Genomic DNA, 20237 nt, shown 5'->3' with positions numbered 1-20237 from the left:
AAGCGGGCGCAGACGCCCGTTCCACCCCTGGTGCACTTATCGTAATACGGCGCCTGGGATTTCTTACAATCAGCATGTCATTGAAAATGGTGTTCATCTGCTTTTTGTGGAGTTAATCTTCCAACAAACCAAGAGAGAACTCTGAATTTGAAAAAAAGGTATTTTCATTTGTTTGAAAACCAGACACAGAATGGAAACATCATTCAACTAAAATAAGGGTGCAAACTTTAGAGGCTGTACAGTCAAAGGAATGCTATTAAAAAGCGTTGATTTCTGTGAAATACAAAATTGATAGTTCATGTCAGAAAACGTCACTACACTCCTTCATAGGTTCTTCCCAGCTATAAAGCTGGACACCGAATGTAGAAAATCCCCCACTGGAATGTATTCTGAAGGTCATTTGACACAGTCATTGATGTGAATTATTTACCTTTTGGAAAGAGGGTTAATGCTTGCATTTTTTATTTATTTATTTCCTCTAGATTCTGGTGGCAGAATCCTGGTGTATTCAACAACAGGCAACGCACTAATTTGGGGCGTGTCTCTCTTCCTCAAATTATCTGTGCTAACACCGGGATCACGCATGTGCCAAAGGATGTTTTCAGGGGCAATGAGTACCCCAAAGACTTCATAAGATGTGACAGAATAAGCCAATTGAACCTGTCACCATGGAGTGAATGCCAACATTAAAAAGTTGGATATTGTCATTGGCCATTTCCAACCTGGAATGTTCTTTCTGGTCTTGTTTTACAAAGACTTCAAAAATGTTTTCTTGAAAGACGTAGTGGGACTCACAATGAAATTGCAGGATAATGTTCTCCACATGATTTTTTTCTTTCTTCTCTTGACTGTTTAAGTATCACTGTTTACTATGAGCACTATGAAAGTGAACAACTGTGATGAATGTCTGGTGTGTAAAGCTTGTAGTAGCAGTGTGGGCTTCATGTTTCACTGACTGTTTCATTAGTATTCATGTCATGCCAACAGGATAAATTGTCACATCTTATGAAAAGTTCTTATCTGGTTCTTGAAGCTACCCTGCCTTCATTTTATTCTTATTTTTTCAAAGTGAAGAATGGACACGTAATGCACACCTAAAGACGAAGAGGCATATAGCTACATGAGATGCATGTAATGTAATGCAAACAAATCTTTTTTTTGTGTGTTGTAAGCAAGCTTTGTTTTGACATATTGAGTAGTGCTCTCAAGTCAAAACTGAGTTTATTTAGACTTGTATAATACAATTTGTTCCCACATAGTGGTTTGTACCACAATTCTTTAGTGCTTGACAGAATAGGTATGTTATTATTTATTATTATAACTCTTAAGTCAAAGCTTTTTGGTGCTATGTAAAACAGTAGCCAGAACTTAACAATAGAGTTTGGTTGTGTCCACAGAAAATAGGCTGCTTCTAGATCTTACAAGCCTGGTTTAAGTACTCTCAGTAAAACATCACTGGATATATCTGAAGGCTGGCCTTAAGGTCCTGAAGGTGCCAACTGACCGTAACAGGCAAGAAGTACAGGGAATGTTTGCACCAGGCCTCATGGAAGATTGTATTACATTAAAGATTCTACTTCTTTGAACATGAAACCAATGGGGAAAATGAGGTCCCTGGCATTCAGTTTTTTTCCAAAGTCAGTAGTACTAAATGTGTGAACCTTTGGAAATTAAAACACATCTATTTGATTACCAGTTAGTCATACACACACACACATTAGTAGCAATTGCTTAATTTTCTGACCCATCTTACTTTCTTTTGGATTTAGGAAGAGCGTCAACAGATATTAGGTTTCATGAGGGAGACAAGTGTTTATTTCAAGTTTTCATGGCATTTTCATGCAGTGCTTGTAAAATTCTTTGGCTCTCATATAATTTGAGATTAGATCAGGAGGCAGACAAATATGTCATAAATAATGGGTCTCCGTGGTAGGAGTGCAGGTGAAATTACAATCAGCTGACTAATGAAGTCAACAACATTTTCTAATTTAAATGTTTTATTTCTTTACTTACATGTTGCCTTGTAATACATGTAAAGTTTGCATATTGACCATATTGCAACATGAAAAATAATCTTCTCTTTTTTTGATCATCCACCATTTTTTTAATTTAGGATTGAACTTTTTAAAACCATTTTCTAAGAAATAAGATAAATATTGCTCTATAAGATAGTACTATTACTAGAGACTCGCGATCAATTGTTTTTAAACTATTTGGAATCATCAATTGTTTTTAAACTATTTACAATTATTATAATTATGTCTTTTGGTATTTGTAACATTTTTTAATGAATTTAATTGACATAAGTAGTATTTAGCTGCATAAAGTTAAGCTAAAAACAAGACTTTATATAAATAACAAGTTCAGATAGGATTAACCATTATTGTTAACGTTCAGTAATCATGCCCAGTTGTACCATTCTTAATTAATTTCATATCGTAATATTGTTTTAACAAATACAATAAAGATTTTTAAAGTGAAATAAATGTTTTTTTGAAGACAACAAAAGAACTCTGACAACTTTGGTAAATCTGGCAGAGTGCAAGGTATCCCTTCCAAAGTGCGGATGACTGGTGATAAAGTTGGTACAATTTAGGAACTTCAGCCCTGAAGGGCTTGCCTTGTAGTGTGCCCAGGCAAGTTATATGCTTTTGATACAGAATGAGTGTCTTACATTTAAGTACAACACTCCTAAAGAATTAGCAACATTTTAAGGAAAATGTGATATTTTCATCTGCATCAAATAAGCAAGGTAAAGCATGACGTTTTTGTATTTGTGGCATTAGGGTCTTTTAGCTGGGCCTTCTCCAAGTTCCTTGCTTATCTCTGTAGGGTTTTAAACTTTTATTTAAGTCAACTTGAGATTTATTGGGCCAGTTTCGTCTGTGCAAATTCTTCAACAAAAGCTGATAATGAACTGTTGAGCCATTTTAATATTTGTTCGCAGTGCCCCTCATGTTGCAATTTGCTTGCACCCACGAAACAGTTAAACTCCTTCTGGCCAGGCAGGGATAAGGCTTTAAGGTTAGGGTATGTCAGGTGATAGCCTTAATTATCTTTTTTCTGGACAGGTCGACTTCCAGCTAAAACATTAGTAGATAAGTGTCAGACAATTCAACTGGCAGGGATGCCAGTGGTGGATGGGCAGCTCTTATGGGTCAGATCGCAAGATAGACAGGGAAAGCACCTGACTAAATCCTATTTGCAAATCTTTGTGTTTTTTAGGAAATAACTGATTCCTATGCTGCACATGTAGGTTTGATGCCTCCTCAAACGATGCAGTGCCAACCACCAGTGACAACTGTGCACCAGCCTCTACTCAGCCCCAAGCACTGGAACTATGGGTTCCAGAACTTGAATTGCTGGTATGGGTGTGCTCTCTAATACTAAAATGTCTAGTTTTGCTTTCCTGGGGGAGTTCACTGTTGTGTCTCTCTTCATCAGCAGCTGTGAGCAAATGTGTGAGGAGCCACAGCTGAAGCCACATATGACAGGGACCAACTGGCTGTAGTGGATTGTACACATCCTCAGACCATGGAGGCGTTCTGCCCACTGAGATGCTGCTGTCTCAAGAGGAGGGATGTTCATGCACCCCTACCCCATATCATGAGCTAGAGGCTGCTGAATGAGAATGGAGAGCTGAAGCCGTATCGCAGGACAGCCACCTCTCTGCTGCTCCTGGGAACAATGTACCTCCATTATGCTGGACTCTACCCCTTTCATTCACTGAGCTCTCCCTGGCCATAATAATACACCTAATAGCTAATGGTATTATGGTGATAAAAGTATACTACAAAGAGATGAACCAAAATGTTAATAAAACGTTATTGGCTGAAAAGGGCTGTCCCCAACAACTGAAGGCTGAAGGAGGCTAATCCAAAGCTCTCTATGTGTTTTCTGTCGCCCTGACTTGAATTGACGCAAACAAAGCTGTATGTAGCCAAACCTAAATATTGTTAATTATCTCTGCATCTAACTATATACAATGGAGCAACCCTCTGAACTTGGACCAACAAACATTCTTGTTTGGTATGTGTGCATCAGTTCACACAGACCAACAGTAATACGTTCCACCCATATGTAGTGAGTAGAACGGCGTGGTGTGCATCAGCTGACCACAGGAAGGTACAGCAAGCCAGCATTATTTATTTATTTATGCAGTTTTCTATAGTGCAAACATGACCCCAGGGCATTACAGTGGGTTATACGACATTAAACGTGCATGCTTTTAGCATGCATGCCTTTATCACAATTTATTTTACAATGCATGCCTTTACCATGCATATGTTTTTAGAATGCATGCCTTTGCCATGCTGGTAAGTATAAATAAGGTAAGTTAAATACTGATGTTCGCCAGTAGGTACTTATATTTAGGTCTGCTTTTCCATAGATCGAATAGGAAATAATTTTGGCACCATTTGATGAATCTTCACAAAATGTCCTAAAAGCAACGTTCATCCACTTCAGCTCCTTCCTGGAAAGTATCAGGGTGATCCGTCAAGTGCGGCCGAGGAAAAAGGGGGTACCAGAACGTAAAATCTCCATTCAATTCAATTCAATATTAACTTTATTTTGGCCAGTTTGACCATAAAAGCACAGATAAAATAGCACACATTTCACTTCCTTAAAAATATATATAAAAAAGCCAGATACGTACAATTATAGAAAATAGATAAAAACATAGCCATTTATGGCCTAAAACATTATAAAATACAGTACAACCTATGGTAGCAGCTAAGTGGTAGTCATATGAGTCACTGTAACGATCAGATTTAGGGAGTAATAATGACGATTATAAAGTGCATGTGGCAAATGTACAAAACAATTCACCAGGCGAGATTTAACGAAGTAGAGTTTTAACTACTCTGGTATATACATTCGAATCTCAAAGGCATCAATCCGGTATAATGGTAAATTACTATTGAAAATAAATATGTTAAATCATAACAATAATTCGAGATTAAACAATGAAAACCATTGGAGTATCATTGTTAAACAAGGGGTGAGCAGAGGTTAGATCATCGTCATTCATTACTAATTTTACTATTAATTTTCCTGAGTTGACTTTAGGAGTACTCTACGAGTGCACCACATGTAGAATAGAAAGCCTGCTACGGAATAAGCGATAGGGAGGCTAGTATCATTCTTCAAAATCCTGTAGGCCTCAGAGTAGCGCCTAGTTCCCAAGTTTCTGCAGATCTGGACCAGCCACAGTTTTCTTGCTTTGAGATACCCTACCCTAGGCAACAAAAAACACATGATAGATGGTTTCTAAGGGAACAGTCACAAGCCGGACACCCCTGGGTTTGTGAACCCGCACATTTGTTTGTAAAGGAGCAAAGTGGCAGCACCCCATGTCTGAACTGTAGGTAAAGCTTCCTGACTCCTGCTGGCTTGATATCGTTCAATGCTGGCTCTAGGCGATACAGAGCCTTAGTTTCTAAAAAAAAAAGCTGCAGTTAACTTGCCTACTAGGGGATTACTCTGGAGTTGTGCCAATCTGTGCTCCCAGTAACAGTCCTTTATTTTTATTTTTATTTAGAATTCTTATAAAGTGCCTGAATCACCCCACATGGGGTATCTCCGCGCTGAGGACAAAAGAAGCATGAGACAATAGCATTTAGAACAGGAATGTCTTCAGATTCTTCCTAAAGCTGAGATTGTTGTGAGTCAGGCGGAGTGCCACAGGCAGCTGATTCCACATTTTGGGCGCCAGGTGAGAGAAAGCTTTTCCTCCCCACTTTGTTTTTTTAAAGCGGGGAATGACCAGGAGGCCTTTGCCTTCTGAACGGAGCCTGCGCGAGGGATTATATGTGGTATGTTTGTTGGATAAGTATGTTGGGCTAAGCTGATGTAGGCTCTTGAAAACGATGCAGCAAATTTTAAAGTGAATACGTTTACGAATGGAGAGCCAGTGAAGTTTGTGTAGGAGGGAAAGGGAGGGGGTACGATGAGGGGCGTTGGTGACCAAGCGGGCTGCTGTATTCTGGACCACCTGTAGGGTCTGTAAGGCGGAATCTTTGGCAGAGAAGAGGAGGGCGTTACTAAAGTCCAAACGACTCAGTACTAAAGCATGTATAAGAGTCTTGCGGGTAGAAAGGGGGAGAAAATGGAAAACTTTCCGCAGAAGACTAAGGGCATGGAAGCAGGATCGTTTGGTGGATGCTATATGCTCATCCATGTTTAGCTTATTGCCTACCAGTACCCTTAGGTTTTTTACCACAGGTTTGGGGGTGGGAGCCGTCCCTAGTTCTTCCGGCCACCAGCTCGGGGACCAGCTAGTGACTGCCTCCGTGAAAAGCATGATTTCCGTCCTACTAGTGTTGAGCTGAAGGAAATTCTGACTCATCCACTCAGTGATCTTTAGCATACCCTCGGAAAACATTTCTTGAATATTGGGTGCATCAATATCGTAGGCCAAGAGCAGCTGTGTGTCGTCTGAGTAGGAGACAGGGATGAACCCAATCTTCCAAAGCAGAGCGGCCAAAGGGGCAATGTAAATATTAAAAAGGGTAGGGCTGAGGCATGAGCCCTGTGGGACTCCTTTGTTGACAGAGGTAGTCTTCGCTTTGAAAGGGCCAAGATTAACCGTTTGGGTTCAGTCCTTAAGGAAGTCTGTCAGCCACTCCAAGGCCATGTCCTGTTTACCTATGGTGTGTAATCTGTCTATGAGGATCTGATGTGAGATGGTAGCAAAGGCGGCGGATAGGTCGAGCAGTATAAGAATAACTGCTTGACCCCCATCCGCCTCCATTCTAATATCATCCAGGACATTGACCAAAGCAGATTCCGTACTATTACGGGAAAGAAAGCCCGACTGGGAGTGATCTAATCAGTTAGAGATCTCAACAAAAGATGAGAGATGTTTATTGATATGTTTTTCCAGCAACTTGCTATATAGCGGGACCAAGGAGATGGGCCAATAGTTCGTGATGACATCAGGAGGAAGTTTGGGATTTTTCCTGATTGGCATAACTTGTGCGTCTTTCCATTCTTTCAGGAGTTTTCCCTCAGCGATCGATCTGTTAAAGACAGCCCCAAGGGGTCCTGCCAGTTCTGTCACAAGAGTTTTTACAATTTTCGCCGGGATGAGGTCTTTAGGGCACCCTGACTTGGCCGATTTAAGAAGAATTTCAGTTTCTCCTGTGGTGAGAAGGGGAAAACCCTTAGGGAAGGCTGGGTATAGGAGTGGGAACTAATGAGTGGTATATCTATATCTAACACTCGAGCACAATGGGAGGAAAATTTGGAGTAGATATCCTCAATCTTCTGAATCAGATGATTGGCAATATTATCACAGATTAATTGGGACGGTGCGTCCTCTGGACTACAGGCTTTGGAATTAACAAGAGAGTTGAGAATCTGGAAAAGAGTTTTAGAAGAATTGTCGGATTGCTCCAGTTGCATTGCTATGTACTTTTTACTGGTGTTTCTAAGATTCTTATGGTATTTTCCCAACATCTCTTTGAAATTGTCCCTATCTGGTTGAGCTTTGGAGCGGCGCCAGATACGTTCCAGTGCCTTACATCTACTTTTCTCTGTCTTCAGTTCTTGTGAGTGCCAGGGAACCTGGGGGCGACGTGCCAGGGTGGTAGCCTTTTTTATTGGTATAGTAGCATCTAGAGTGAGGTTAATGGCATCGTGAAAAGATTTGAGGTGTTCCTCAACTGTTCTGTCAGAAGATTGTGAGAAGGCGTGAAATGCTTCTGAAAAGGACAAGGGCGAGAGTTTGTGCCATTGTCTAAAACTACGCGTAGCTGGCTTTTTGTTGGTTACGTTTGCACCAGGTCCCACTAGATCAAATGTGATCATATAATGATCCGACCAGGTTAGAGGGAGCATTTGTTTATAGATGAAATCCTGGGAATTCGAGAGCACTTGGTCTTGAGTGTGGCCTGCACTGTGTGAAGGTGTGTTATTTTTCTTAATCAGGCCAAGAGGGGATATTTCACTAAGGAAATACAAAGTCTCAGAGTCTAGGAGGTTTTCACTATGAATATTGAAATCTCCCAACAGGATGAATCTATTAGTGGAGATGACGTGGGGAGCAATCATCTCTAAAAGAAGTGAGATCGAATCGGTAATGGGGCCTGGAGAGCGATATACAAGTGCGCCTTTCCAGCTTAGTTGCGAATGGAGATCAATTCTAAATATAATCACTTCTAAATTGCTGCTCAGGTGCTGATCTAACAAAGTGGCTTTTATGGGGTCCTTATAAACAATGTTATGTTATGTTATGTTATAAAGTCTTTGTATAGCGCCTATCACCGCCGGTCTCTAAGCGCTTAAACAGAAAGAACATAACATACTGCCACCCCGAAACTCTCTGCCATCTCTGATTAGGCCGGAAGTATTGCCTTTTTAAATAGGTACGTCTTCAGGTTTTTCCTGAAGGAAAGTAGCTGTGAATCTTCCTTCAGACTGGCCGGTAGCTCGTTCCAAAGTCGCGGAAGAATCACCGAGAAGGCTCTGCCTCCTTTAGTTTAAATCTGGGTTGAGTCAGATTGGAGGCCTGACCTGAGCGCAAAGTTCTACCGGGAACATACCTCCTCAGGCGCTGCTTAATGTACTCTGGGGCTTTCCCAAAGAGTGCCTTATGGACCACACAGAGACATTTGAACTGAACCCTGAGCTTCACAGGCAGCCAGTGCAGCTTCCAAAGGAGTGCGGTTGCTTGTGAATTTCTCGGTAGAGAAAAAATCTAGACTGCGTCGTTCTGCACGACCTCCAGCTTCCTCAGCAACTTCTGTGGCAAACCAAGATACAGATCGTTGCCATAGTCTAGCCTCAAGATGAATGTAGCAGAGACGATGGTTTGTAGGGTGGAAGCTGAAAGAATATGGGTCAGCTTGCGTAATTGCCTCAACACACCCGTGCGAGAGCCTACCACAGCCGAAACTTGAGGGGCCATGGTAAGATCTGCATCGTTCTTTAGACCTAGACTTTTTACCACCGTACCGGGAGTAGGAGTTTTTCCTAATTCTGGGGGCCAGTACAGATCACCCCAAGGATTTGCCTGGTTGGTGAGCACCAGTACCTCCGTTTTCTCAGCATTCACCTTCAAGAGGTTGTTGGTCATCCAATTGACCGTGAATCTGAGCACGTTTCTCACTGATTCCTGAGCCTCCCTTGTATCTTCCAGCTGCACCAGCAGCTGAGTGACATCTGCGTAATTAAAGATTTCACAATTCCTACGCATGAGCTCCTCCATCAGTGGTTGTAGGTAGATTAAAAAGTAAGGGGGAGAGTGCGGACCCCTGGGGCACACCCCATGTCACCTCACTAATCCCTGACAGCTGGTCCCCCATCTGAACCCTCTGAGTACGTCTTGACAGGAAGGATTCTAGCCACTTGAGCACCTGTCCTGTTATCCCCAGCTTAGCGATACGGTCCAGCAAGATGGTATGGCTGACTGTATCAAATGCTGCCGCAGGTCTAATAGAATCCGGGCGCATGGCTGTTTCTTGTCTGCCCTGACTCTCAGCTCATCGGTGACCGTGGCCATAACTAGTTCTGTACTATGCTGTGGCCGGAAACCAGCCTGCCTGGCATGGAGTAGATCGTGTTCCTCCATATAGCTGGCTAAGGTGTTCAGGACGTGTTTTTCTAAGATCTTACTCAGGAGTGGCAGCTGGGAGATAGGCCTATATTTTTTCAGTACCTTAAAATCGGCTCCCGCTTTCTTGAGGAGTGGGGAGACTCTAGCTTCCTTCAGCTGGGCTGGAAAGTAGCCCGCTTCTAGCGAGGCATTTAGTAAGCTCAGCAACTGAGGCTGAATGCCAGGCAAGGCAAGTTTAAACATTTTCAGGGGGCAGGGATCTGTGCTATAACCTGATTTGACATGGCCGACCAGCTCCGCCAGTCGATTGTCATCAATATATGGGAAACTGTTCATGGTCCCAGTTTGCAGATGACTATCTTGGCAGGATAGCAAAGGCGGTCCAGCTGGGATCGTAGTAATATCCGTCAAGATATCCTGTACCTTCTGGAGAAAAAAGCCTTGAAAGGTATCGCAATCGGGTTGATCACCCGCAAGATTTTTCTCGCCCAGCTGCGTAAGTTCCCTTAAAATCACAAAGGTCTCCCTTTGTATGTTTGTAGCCTCCCTAATTCTGTTCTCATAAAAGGCGGATTTCCGCACCAGGATGTCCATCTTATAACTAACAAGAAGTGATTTAAAGGTTAGTGACTCTGCTGGACAGTAATTGAGTCTCCACCTTCTCTCCGCCTTGCAGAGGGCTTGCTTCTTTTCCTTGAGTGAGGCGTCAAACCATGGGGCTCCCTTTCCTTTTGTTCTGGTCCTCTCCATTCGCTGCGGGGCAAGCTTATCTAGAGCGGCCCGGATCCAGGTCAACAGGGCAGTAGTGTTAGAGTCCAGGTTCGTCTGTGTCGTCTTGGGGGGGAGAAGAGAGCAGGATCGAGATTAAGGAGTCGGCCTCAATCTTCCTCCAAGACCATACTTTCCTCCGTATTTGCTTTGAGGCAGTCGGCAAGGGATCTCCCGGAACCCAGCACTTCATCAGAAAATCATCTGACCAAATACAAGGGCTAACTTCAGTTATTTCCATATGGTACAGGGAGGACCAAACAAGGTCAAGTGTGTGGCCCTTCACGTGGGTAGGACCCATTCCTAGTTGTTGTAAGTTAAGTGCAGAGAGATTAGTTTCAAACTTCGTCTCAGTGGGCTCTCTGGGGACCTTATCCCAATGGTAGTTGAAGTCACGTACCACTATGAGGGACTTATATCTAGAGGCCAAGTCTGTCAGCAATTCAAGAAAAGTGTCATTAAATTCAGGTGAACTCTGAGGTGGGCGATATACTAGCAACAGCAGGATGCATGAGGATTTAAGTGAGATTTTTATCCCTAGCAGCTCTGCGCAAGCACAGTTTTCTGCTACAATCTGTGTCACCTTAAGACTCTTTTTAAACAGAATGGCAACACCTCCCCCTCTGCTGCCATTAGGGCGATTGAACCAGAGCGCGTCAAAATCAGGAGGCAAGGCTGCTAGAACGTCCGGTGTCGATGACGTGCCCAGTCATGTTTCTGAGAGAGCAAGGATGTCTATCTCGCCCTCCGCCAGAAGCGAGAATACCTCTAAGTGATGCTTTTGCAGAGAGCGGGTATTTAACGTTGCAATTAGAAGGCCTTGGGTCCTGGTATGGGTGAGTACATCTTCTCCCTAGAGCAAAGCCTCTGACCGTAGTTTGACTAGGGTTATCCTATCTAACACAGTATTGCCTGTGTTGAGAGACCTGAGGGTATCGGGCGAGTATATACGTGGTCGGCCAGGGGGGCTGGCCCCTGGGCCCGTCCTGGCCCGGACAGGCACAGACGGGCTTTCCTCTGGCGCTTCTCCGGCGCACCGCTGCGCGCGTCCGCTGCACGCTTGCATACTGGACGTATTAGTAGTGTGTGGCTAAGGGTACTCGCAAAGACTATAGCGTTAACCCCCGAGTCGTCTTGTCAGGGTCTCTAGCCCACACATAAGATGGTGGTCAGGCGTGAGGCGGCGTGGAAATCACCCGAATGGTGAGTTGTGCTTAACTCTTAATAAAGTGCAGGCAATGCGGAGTTCCGGGGGAACGTGAATTACAAAGTGACAGTGACAGCAAAGATTTTTTTTTAATTATTGAGGCGAAGCAAATACAATTTGTAAAAGGAGCAGATACTCCAACAAATTAAAAATAGCAGCAAGAAATTAAAGGCAGCAGCAGCAAACAGTTCTTATCCTCGGCCGTCGCTCCCCCTGCTTTCCTGGGTCTATCTAATTTTAGGATCCGATATCCATCAGGCAGAGCTGTTGCAATAGCAGGGGCGGAGGTGGTCTTAAGCCATGTTTCTGTAAGAAACCGGAGATCAGGGTTCGAAGTGGACAGAAAGTCCCATATGTGAGTCGCGTGCTTGGGAAGAGAACGTACATTAGCTAAAAACGCTTTCCAGTTTTGATCGGCTGGGATTTCATCCACGACTTGATCACTTTGAAGGAGTGTGTTGATATTTAAAGGGAGGCTGTGAAACCTACAATTACGGCAAGAAATGGAGCCTTCCAGGCAATGGGGGAACTGATGTTTACATCGATAGGTCAAGGAAACAGGGCAGTCCTGACTGTCAAGGTGGTTACATAGATTTAATAGTTCCTGCCTGGAATAAGTGATTTTCCCAGTGACCTCAGAGGTAGGGGCCTTACCTCGGGGTAATCTGGTATAATGACTGGCACCTGGCAGCGGTCCGGCGCGGACGGGTGCAGACGGGCTTGCCATTGGCCCGCCTTCAGCGCGCCGCCGGCGCGCCCGCTGCGCTCGTCCGCTGCGCGGTCGAGTGATTGACGTCATTTATACCCAATAAAGGAGGGGTTTAGAGAACAACCAGTCTATGCTTCTAGTATCAACCAGCGCATGTAGGGAAGCGCAGCTTATGTAGCAGCAAGGTAGGGGTTTGGAGAACAACTAGTCCGCACCCAAAAATCCTTCGAATATGGCCGCTTACCCCCAGAGCGTCCCACGGCAGCACCTAATCATCTGCAGGGGACCAGCGTTCGAGCCCGGTGAGTAGGCCGTGGGAACAGAGTGCAAATAAGCAAGTATGAGATGGTGCAAATAAGCAATAATTTTTTTTTTTTTAAATTAAACAATCTATGCTGTCTTTCCTGGTTTCTGCCTCCGGAAAGTATTCTATGCTTCTAGTATCAACCAGCGCGGGTAGGGAAGCGCGGCTTATGTAGCAGCGAGGGCGGAGTTTGGAGAACAACTAGTCCGCACCCAAAAATCCTTCGAATATGGCCGCTTACCCCCAGAGCGTCCCACGGCAGCACCTAATCGTCTGCAGGGGACCAGGGTTCGAGCCCGGTGAGTAGGCGGTGGGAACAGAGTTCAAATAAGCAAGCATGAGATGGTGCAAATAAGCAGTTCAATTTTCTTTTTTTTAAACAATCTATGCTGTCTTTCCCGGCTTCCGCCTCAGGAAAGTGTTCTATGCTTCTGTTTCTTCACAAAGGCATGAAATCTATTAAGTACCCGCTGTATCCCCATAGGAGATTTCAATAGCAATAAAGTATCATCGGCAAACATCATAGCTGGAATTTTGCGTGTTGCCAGTTTAGGGACGTCCAAATCTTTCTCAATAAGTGAAAAATCAACGAACCCATTTATAAATAGGCTAAAGAGGGTCGGGCGAGGACACATCCCTGGAGGACACCTCTTTTTACAGGAATGGGGTCCTTGAGTTTTCCTTCCTTGCCATACCTTATTTGGGCATAATTGCCTTCATGCAGCCGCCTCAAGATTTGGCATAGATATACCGGGACACCCAACTCACAGACAACCACCCACAGCTTATCTCTTGGGACAAGATCAAACGCTTCAGGTCTACAAATATGAGGTAGAGGCTGCCACCCTCCACACACACGATCTTCCAATGTAGTACCTGTAGCCTGAGGGTCTGATCCAGTGTGGAAAATTTTTCTCTGAACCCAGCCTGGAGGGGACTGAGTATCTTGTACTCCTCCATCCTACTCAGCAGCTGAAACAACAGCACTCGCGCAAATACCTTTTGACTTATGTCAATGAGGCTTATGGGCCTATTATTTGTGGGTAAAAACAGGAAGCCCTTTTTTATTATAAATTGGTATGATTTCGACTCTGGCCCTTGCAAGATGGCATTAAATAAAACCCTATGGTAAGATACCCAAATTGAAGGTTCATTGCGGAATAAATCCCCAGGAATCTTATCCAGTCCTGGCGCCTTACCTGGTGCTTTTTTATCTAAGGCATTCGTTATCTCTTTAAGGGTGATAGTCGGGATAACGTCACTGGTCTTGGGGATGATCATGGGTGTGGTGTGGCAATCAACCAGTACTGGGCCATCTACTGTCTCAGTCCTCGTTGGTGAGGTACTTAAAGTGGACCCTCCACACTTATGCCTCTATGTTTGGTTCGATCAGTGATTTTGCCTCAGAAGTACCTGTGTTGACCACCTTCCAAAAGGTTCTCATGTCATGGTAATTCAGAGAACTTCTCAGAGTGTCCCACTTGTCTTTTTCCCAGTTTTTTTTGCTTCCCCCATGCTTGAATGGTAGGCTTCTCTATTTGATTTAATTAAGGGGTGGTCATTGGCCTTGATGGCTAAAATCAAGGCTGTTTTAGCCATTCTGCATTGGGCATTATACCAGGTTTGAAGAGGTTTCCTATTTGGTCTGATAGTTTTCAAAGGAAAGAAAAAAATCGGCCTGAGTTGGCGTTAGCCTAATATGATTCAGGTCTACCATCTATGGATCAATTGTGATGCCATTAGTAGAGACAGATTTGGTGGCAGTCAAAAGGGCAGGGGTAATAGCTTCATACATGGACCCTAGCCTATCTTGAGTCTGGTGTACATCAGCCCACCTGACTCTCTACCTACAAGTGGTGAGAGACAGCCTAGCGTCAGTTTGGTCCTGTGACCCTGGGTCACTCAGAGGTTTTAACTCGTTTAGCTCCAATACAAGGGCATTATGATCACTATCATGACGCTTCTTGACCTTGAAGTCAAGTGCTCTATGCCAGTATTTTAAGTCGACTAACATGTAATCTAATAGAGAGCCTCGCCCATTTCTATTGAAGGTAAAATTCGGACTTTGTTCTTCCATTACATGCCCTTAGTGAGTGGTTTAAGATAAGAGAGTTCAACTGTTCAAACTTTAACTAAAGGGCTAGTGGAATCTGGAATATCCCAGTACTGATCTTCTTCACAGGGTCCATCCTTATACATGGCTTATAATGGCAAATACTGACAGTTATAATCCCCTCGTTTACTCACCATATACTCATCTGGGATGGTGGCTAGAAAGGAAATGCATTTGTCAAGAGTTTTTGACTCCTGGCCACATCTAACTGGTCTTGAATACACGTTAATTAGTGCAATAGTAATTTTTGGCGGGAAATGAAGGAGGGCACACAAGATGCCGTTTGAAGATGTTTCTATCTTATTGGTTGTACAGCTGCATAATCCACCCGAGGGCCTCCCTTTGCCACATGATACTGCAGGAGTGCCAAAAGTAGTAAAACCCAGTTTTGAACTACCTCTCTTGCCCATGTCTCCTGGAACATACAGATTTCAAATTGGTCCAAATAACCTCAATCTGGGATATCTATCTTGGAGTTTAGACCAGATACGTTCCAGGATAGGACTTGCAGCTTTGATGGATCCGGAGTATTAATTTTAGCTACAGCTTCAATGGTGGGGGAAGGGGAAGGTGGGGTCCCGCAAAGCCCTAGAGCAGCTTTCTTGGCAGTTCCACTGTTTATTGGAGGGAACTGGTTGCTGATTATGGCCGTATTACATCCCTTTATTTCCCTTGGCGAGCCGCTCATGCTCCCACTGGTTTTTCCCTCCCTTGTAGTCTCACATTTCCCTAGATCCTCCGGGGATTTAATATTTCCCATATGAGTCTCACCCCGTCGATCGCCTGGTCCTGTGCCCGTGGGCTCGACTCAATCGACTCCTTCTAGGCCATGGAATCTGTTTCAGGTAGGAATATTGTATATTGGCTACCTGGGACGATAATGATCTAGGGAAGCTATATGGTGATTTCGGATTTCTGGGTTTCAGCCCTAACCAGTTTTCTTATTTGCTTGATAAGCTCTCTCTGGGGGATAAAAATAACCCAACGGCAAGACTCTGATCGTACCCATCTGGATCCCACCGTCTCTGTTTAAAATATCTTGAACAACACATGGATTTCTAAAGTTTATCACTATACAATCACCATAGATATCCTTCGGTCTCCAACGAAGCCTGTCAACTCTACATGTAGTTAAAATCTCTCCTGCATCATCATACATAAATTGTCTATGGTTAACTAGCCAGAACAAACATTTGTTGTTTAAATCCTGGGGCAATTCATGTTGGCCCCCTCCAAGCTCAGGGATACCTGCAAAAACAAGGATGTCTGGAGTAGATGCGGGTGGTAAATTAATAATTGGGAGGGAAGGATTTCTTTTAAAGGCTTCTGTGGGCTTGATGAGTCCTACACCCGCCCACTGTTTATTCGACTACCGATCCTTGTTGGGCTGTTGGTTTAAAGGCTTTGGATTGTGTCTTTTGGGATTGTGGTGTGCTGTCTCTCTAAAATGACTCTATTAGGGGTGGTGAGTTGCTGTCTCTCAAGGTTTGGTGTGGCAAAAACCGAGGCGTCATTCTGTGTGAGGGACAGGGCTGCCCTTCTAATGTTAGTTTCCACCAGTGCTATAGGTCCAATGCCAGTTCCGTCATTCCCATTTGCAACCCCCCTGTCAACTACTCCCCTGTCACCTGTCAGTTCCTTGAGCAGTGTGGCCATCTTACCAACCCTATCTGCCAGGGATTTGAGCTCATCCTGGGCCATGGCCCTAACTTGTATTTGCAAATCCACCACTAATTTGGTAACTCAGGCAGGTTGTTCAATGACCAGCTCAGAGCTATTTACTAAACCTCCCATCCCAGTACCACTGTCATCTGGCTTCTCTCTCGTCACCTTCTTCCTTCTGGCAATTGGTTTAGCTTGTGGTTTAGGTTTTCCTTTAATAATGGGTTGTGATTGTGAATCCTCCCTACTTTGCTCGATAATAATTGCTTCCACTGCAGATGATTGGCCCCCAGGGATGTCGGTAAGCAGGGTTCCTGAAACTTGTGTTGTGTCTAAGCACACCAAAAGGAGTTCCAAGTTTGGGGTTAAAGATAGTCTTCTCTCTGTCCGCGCAATTTCTGTTGCTACCGCACCTAACTCCTTCTCAAGCATCCTATCTAAAGAGGTAGGTTGAGCTTTAGTTTTTGGCTTAGGGGGAGCCTGTTGATTCTTTTCAACAAAGAGGTGCTTGCCCATTGCCCCTCGAAATTACATCTAATCTCTAATCCAAAAGATGAAATGTTATTCAGACACTACTAATTCTCTCGGAGAATGGGGGGCAAGAAGGACAAAAAGAAAAACACAGAGCACAGAATGCAAATGGCACAAAAAATAAACTAAACTAAAAAAAAAAAAGCAAGTAGCAAAGTGCTATTTGCAGAATTCCAAGAGGATATGGGAAACAATACAACTACAGAGAGCATATTACAGAACTCTGGACACTAACGCTTCTCTGTACTACTATACATCTTTAAAAATACCTATATGGCTAAGATGAACAACAAACTAGGTGTGTATGTAAAAACTTGGCTGTTAGCTTGTGAAAGTAATTAGTAACGAACATCTTTTGACAGATTCTTTTGGACTGCCCAGAAATTCCAACCACTACTTGACATACAGTTCAAAGAGTTTTTAACAGTAGTAGGAAGGTAAATCTACATTCATTTTCCATGGACTTCTTTAACCCCTTCACTGCTAGGCATTTTCCCTGTGCTCAGCCTTTTTTTTGGTTATTTTGGGTAGTGCGCGCTTAGGCCCCTGTAACGTTTTGACCACATAAGGTATCCACGCATAGGGGCCCATTATGATGTTGGACGGATTGCCCCCGCCAGGCTGTCGGTAGCCACCGCCAGCCTGGTGAGGAAAATCCGCCTGACATCATATCCAGAATTCCCTCCTGCCATATTAGAATGTTGGGGGGAACGCGGCTGACGGAAAGACCGTCCACTGCTTTTACGCCCCGGTTGCCTTGCGGCCGGGACAGAAAAGGATTAATATGGTGGTGGTGTTTATGAGACACCAGCAGTCATATTAGGATGCCCTTCCTGACATGCGGAGACTCCCTACGGGGGCCCGTTGCTGGCCCCCTGGGAGTCCGGGGGGTGGGGGTGCACATGGGGGGTACCCCCCTGCATTTCAAAGTGCAACGGAGCAGGCACCGATGGCTGCCATGTTGTGCTTTGAAATGCACAATGTGCATTTTTACCCTTGCGGCGGGCGGCGCTTTCTGCAACGCCCACTTTAATGGTAAAAATACAGGAACGCACCCACCTGTGTGGCGGGCGCATCCTAATGCTTAAGGCGGGACAGCGGCTCCTATGGCGGGTGGTCCCGTTTTGCACGAGGATGGCGGGAGGGCAAAGTCCGTCCGCCATCCTAATGGGGGCCTACATTTGTGTCCATTTCTTCCAACATCATGGGGATTCTAAAGGTATCCAGGGTGGTGCACAGTCAAAATATTGATTCCAAATTATTGACCAACATTAATATCGAGTTAAAAATATCGAAGGTGAAGAATATCGAGGTCAAGAATATCGTTGGACAGAATATCGACACTAAGGTAAGTAATATGGATTCTTTTTATATTGATGTAAGTTATATCGAAGTTAGTAATATCGATATCAATTATATCGATGGTACTAATTTCGATGTTACTAATATCGATATTTGTTTGTTGTTATGTATTTTATTATGTATTTTATATGTATGTGTTATATGTTTGTTGTTAAGTTTTTTATTTGTTTTAAATTATATGTGTACTATTTTTTATATATTAAAAATGTTTATATTTAATTTAATTTTATGTTTTAGTACTGGAGCGGGTTGTTGGTTTATAGGGGAATAGGGTGGGAAGTAATTTAATTATAGTAAATTAAATATTAATTTTTAGTAATTGTAAATTAGTTTTAATTCATTTTTGCGTTTCAGTTCTGTAGTGGGTTGTGGGTTTGTAGGGGAATTGGGTGGGAAGTAATTTAATTGTAATTAAATAATTATTTTATTTTTAGTTGATATTGATAATTATTTTATTTATAATTAAATATTAATTGGTAATTAATTACTTTAATTGTGAATTAATTTTTTTTAATTAGTAATTACGGTTTGTTATTGGTAATTACATTTTTTAATTGGTAAATACATTTTTTAATTGATAATTATTTTTTTAAATTGGCAATTGATATTTTTAATTGTTAATTACTTTTCATTATTTTGAAATTCATTTTATTAATTGGTAAATAATTTTTCTTAAAAAATATTTTTTATTTAAAAAAAAAAATTGTTTACCATTTTTTAATTGTTAATCAATTTTTAATGGGTATTTGAAAATGATGTACAGTTATTTAAAACATAAATATATTTCATTTACAACAATTATTTATAAGTATGTTATATTTAACTTCTACGCTATCCAATGCTTTCCCTACTGTTGCACTCTCTGGAGTTGGAATAGTAATTTTAACCCCTATGCTATCCAACGCTTTCCCTACTTTTGCAGAGTCTGGAGTTGGAATAGTAATTTTTACCCCTACGCTATCCAACGCTTTCCCTACTGTTGCACTCTCTGAAGTTGGAATAGTGATTTTTACCCCTACGCTATCCAACGCGTTCCCTACTGTTGCACTCTCTGGAGTTGGTATAGTGATTTTTACCCCTACGCTTTCCAACGCTTTCCCTACTGTTGCACTCTTTGGAGTTGGAATAGTAATTTTTACCCCTACACTATCCAATGTTTTCCCTACTGTTGCACTCTCTGGAGTGGGAATAGTCTTGTTTACCCCTATGCTATCCAACGCTTTCCCTACTATTGCACTCTCTGGAGTTGGAATAGTAATTTTTACCCCTACGCTATCCAATGCTTTCTCTACTGTTGCACTCTCTGGAGTGGGAATAGTAATGTTTACCCTTACGCTATTTAAAGCTTTCCCTACTGTTGCACTCTCTGGAGCTGGAATAGTAATTTTTACCCCTACGCTAACCAATGTTTTCCCTACTGTTGCACTCACTGGAGTGAGAATACACTAGCCCTGTTCGATAAAATAGAAACCTTTAAAATAGGTGATAATGTTCAGAGCGATCACCTCCCACAAGAAGTATTGATAAAGGCAAGGCCAGCTGCCACACTAGATACCTGGAACTCAATTGAGATCGAAGAAGTTTCTAATTTAAAGGGTTTAAGGTGCAACGTCATCAACATTGAAGGCCTATCGGCTACCGCCAAAACTTTATTTGAGCGAGAAAAAGATTCAGGAAGATTCAGGAACCACAATAGTAATAGCATGGGAAAACTTGATTGAGACCTGCAGTGGTAACTTTGCGACTGGGACTAAGCCACGACAATCAGACGTACTAACAAAAGTGAAATTTAGCCCGGAAACTAGGAGTCTCAAATGCACAGTAAATCAAACTCTTCGACAATTGCGAAAAACACCAGGGAACCTGGAGCTGCAGCTTACACTTCGACAAACGAAGGTGCTATTGAGAAGGAGGAAGTGGAGAAAAATAAGGCAAAAAAATTACGAAATATGGGCTAAATTATTGTATGATGCCAAGCAAAGTAACAGTGCCAAGTTCTGACAAACAATCCACAAGTTAGAA

At 43.0% G+C, this 20237-nt stretch overlaps 1 protein-coding gene across 1 annotated transcript in view; it reads left to right on the top strand.

Moving 5' to 3' along the window:
- LOC147701416 (myeloperoxidase-like) overlaps positions 1–2486 on the top strand; it is a 236909-nt gene extending 234423 nt beyond the window's left edge. The window contains exon 13 of the mRNA XM_086930101.1: positions 483–2486. Within this exon, the coding sequence (XP_086786227.1) occupies positions 483–690 (208 nt within the window). The 3' untranslated portion in view covers positions 691–2486. The remainder of the gene's footprint in view (positions 1–482) is intronic.
- Positions 2487–20237: the final 17751 nt, after the last annotated feature.

This window comes from Lissotriton vulgaris, chromosome 7 (assembly GCF_964263255.1).
Source record: "Lissotriton vulgaris chromosome 7, aLisVul1.2, whole genome shotgun sequence".
Lineage (NCBI taxonomy): Eukaryota > Metazoa > Chordata > Amphibia > Caudata > Salamandridae > Lissotriton > Lissotriton vulgaris.
Note: the sequence above shows the minus strand (reverse complement) of the source record. Positions and strands in the feature narration are given on the sequence as shown.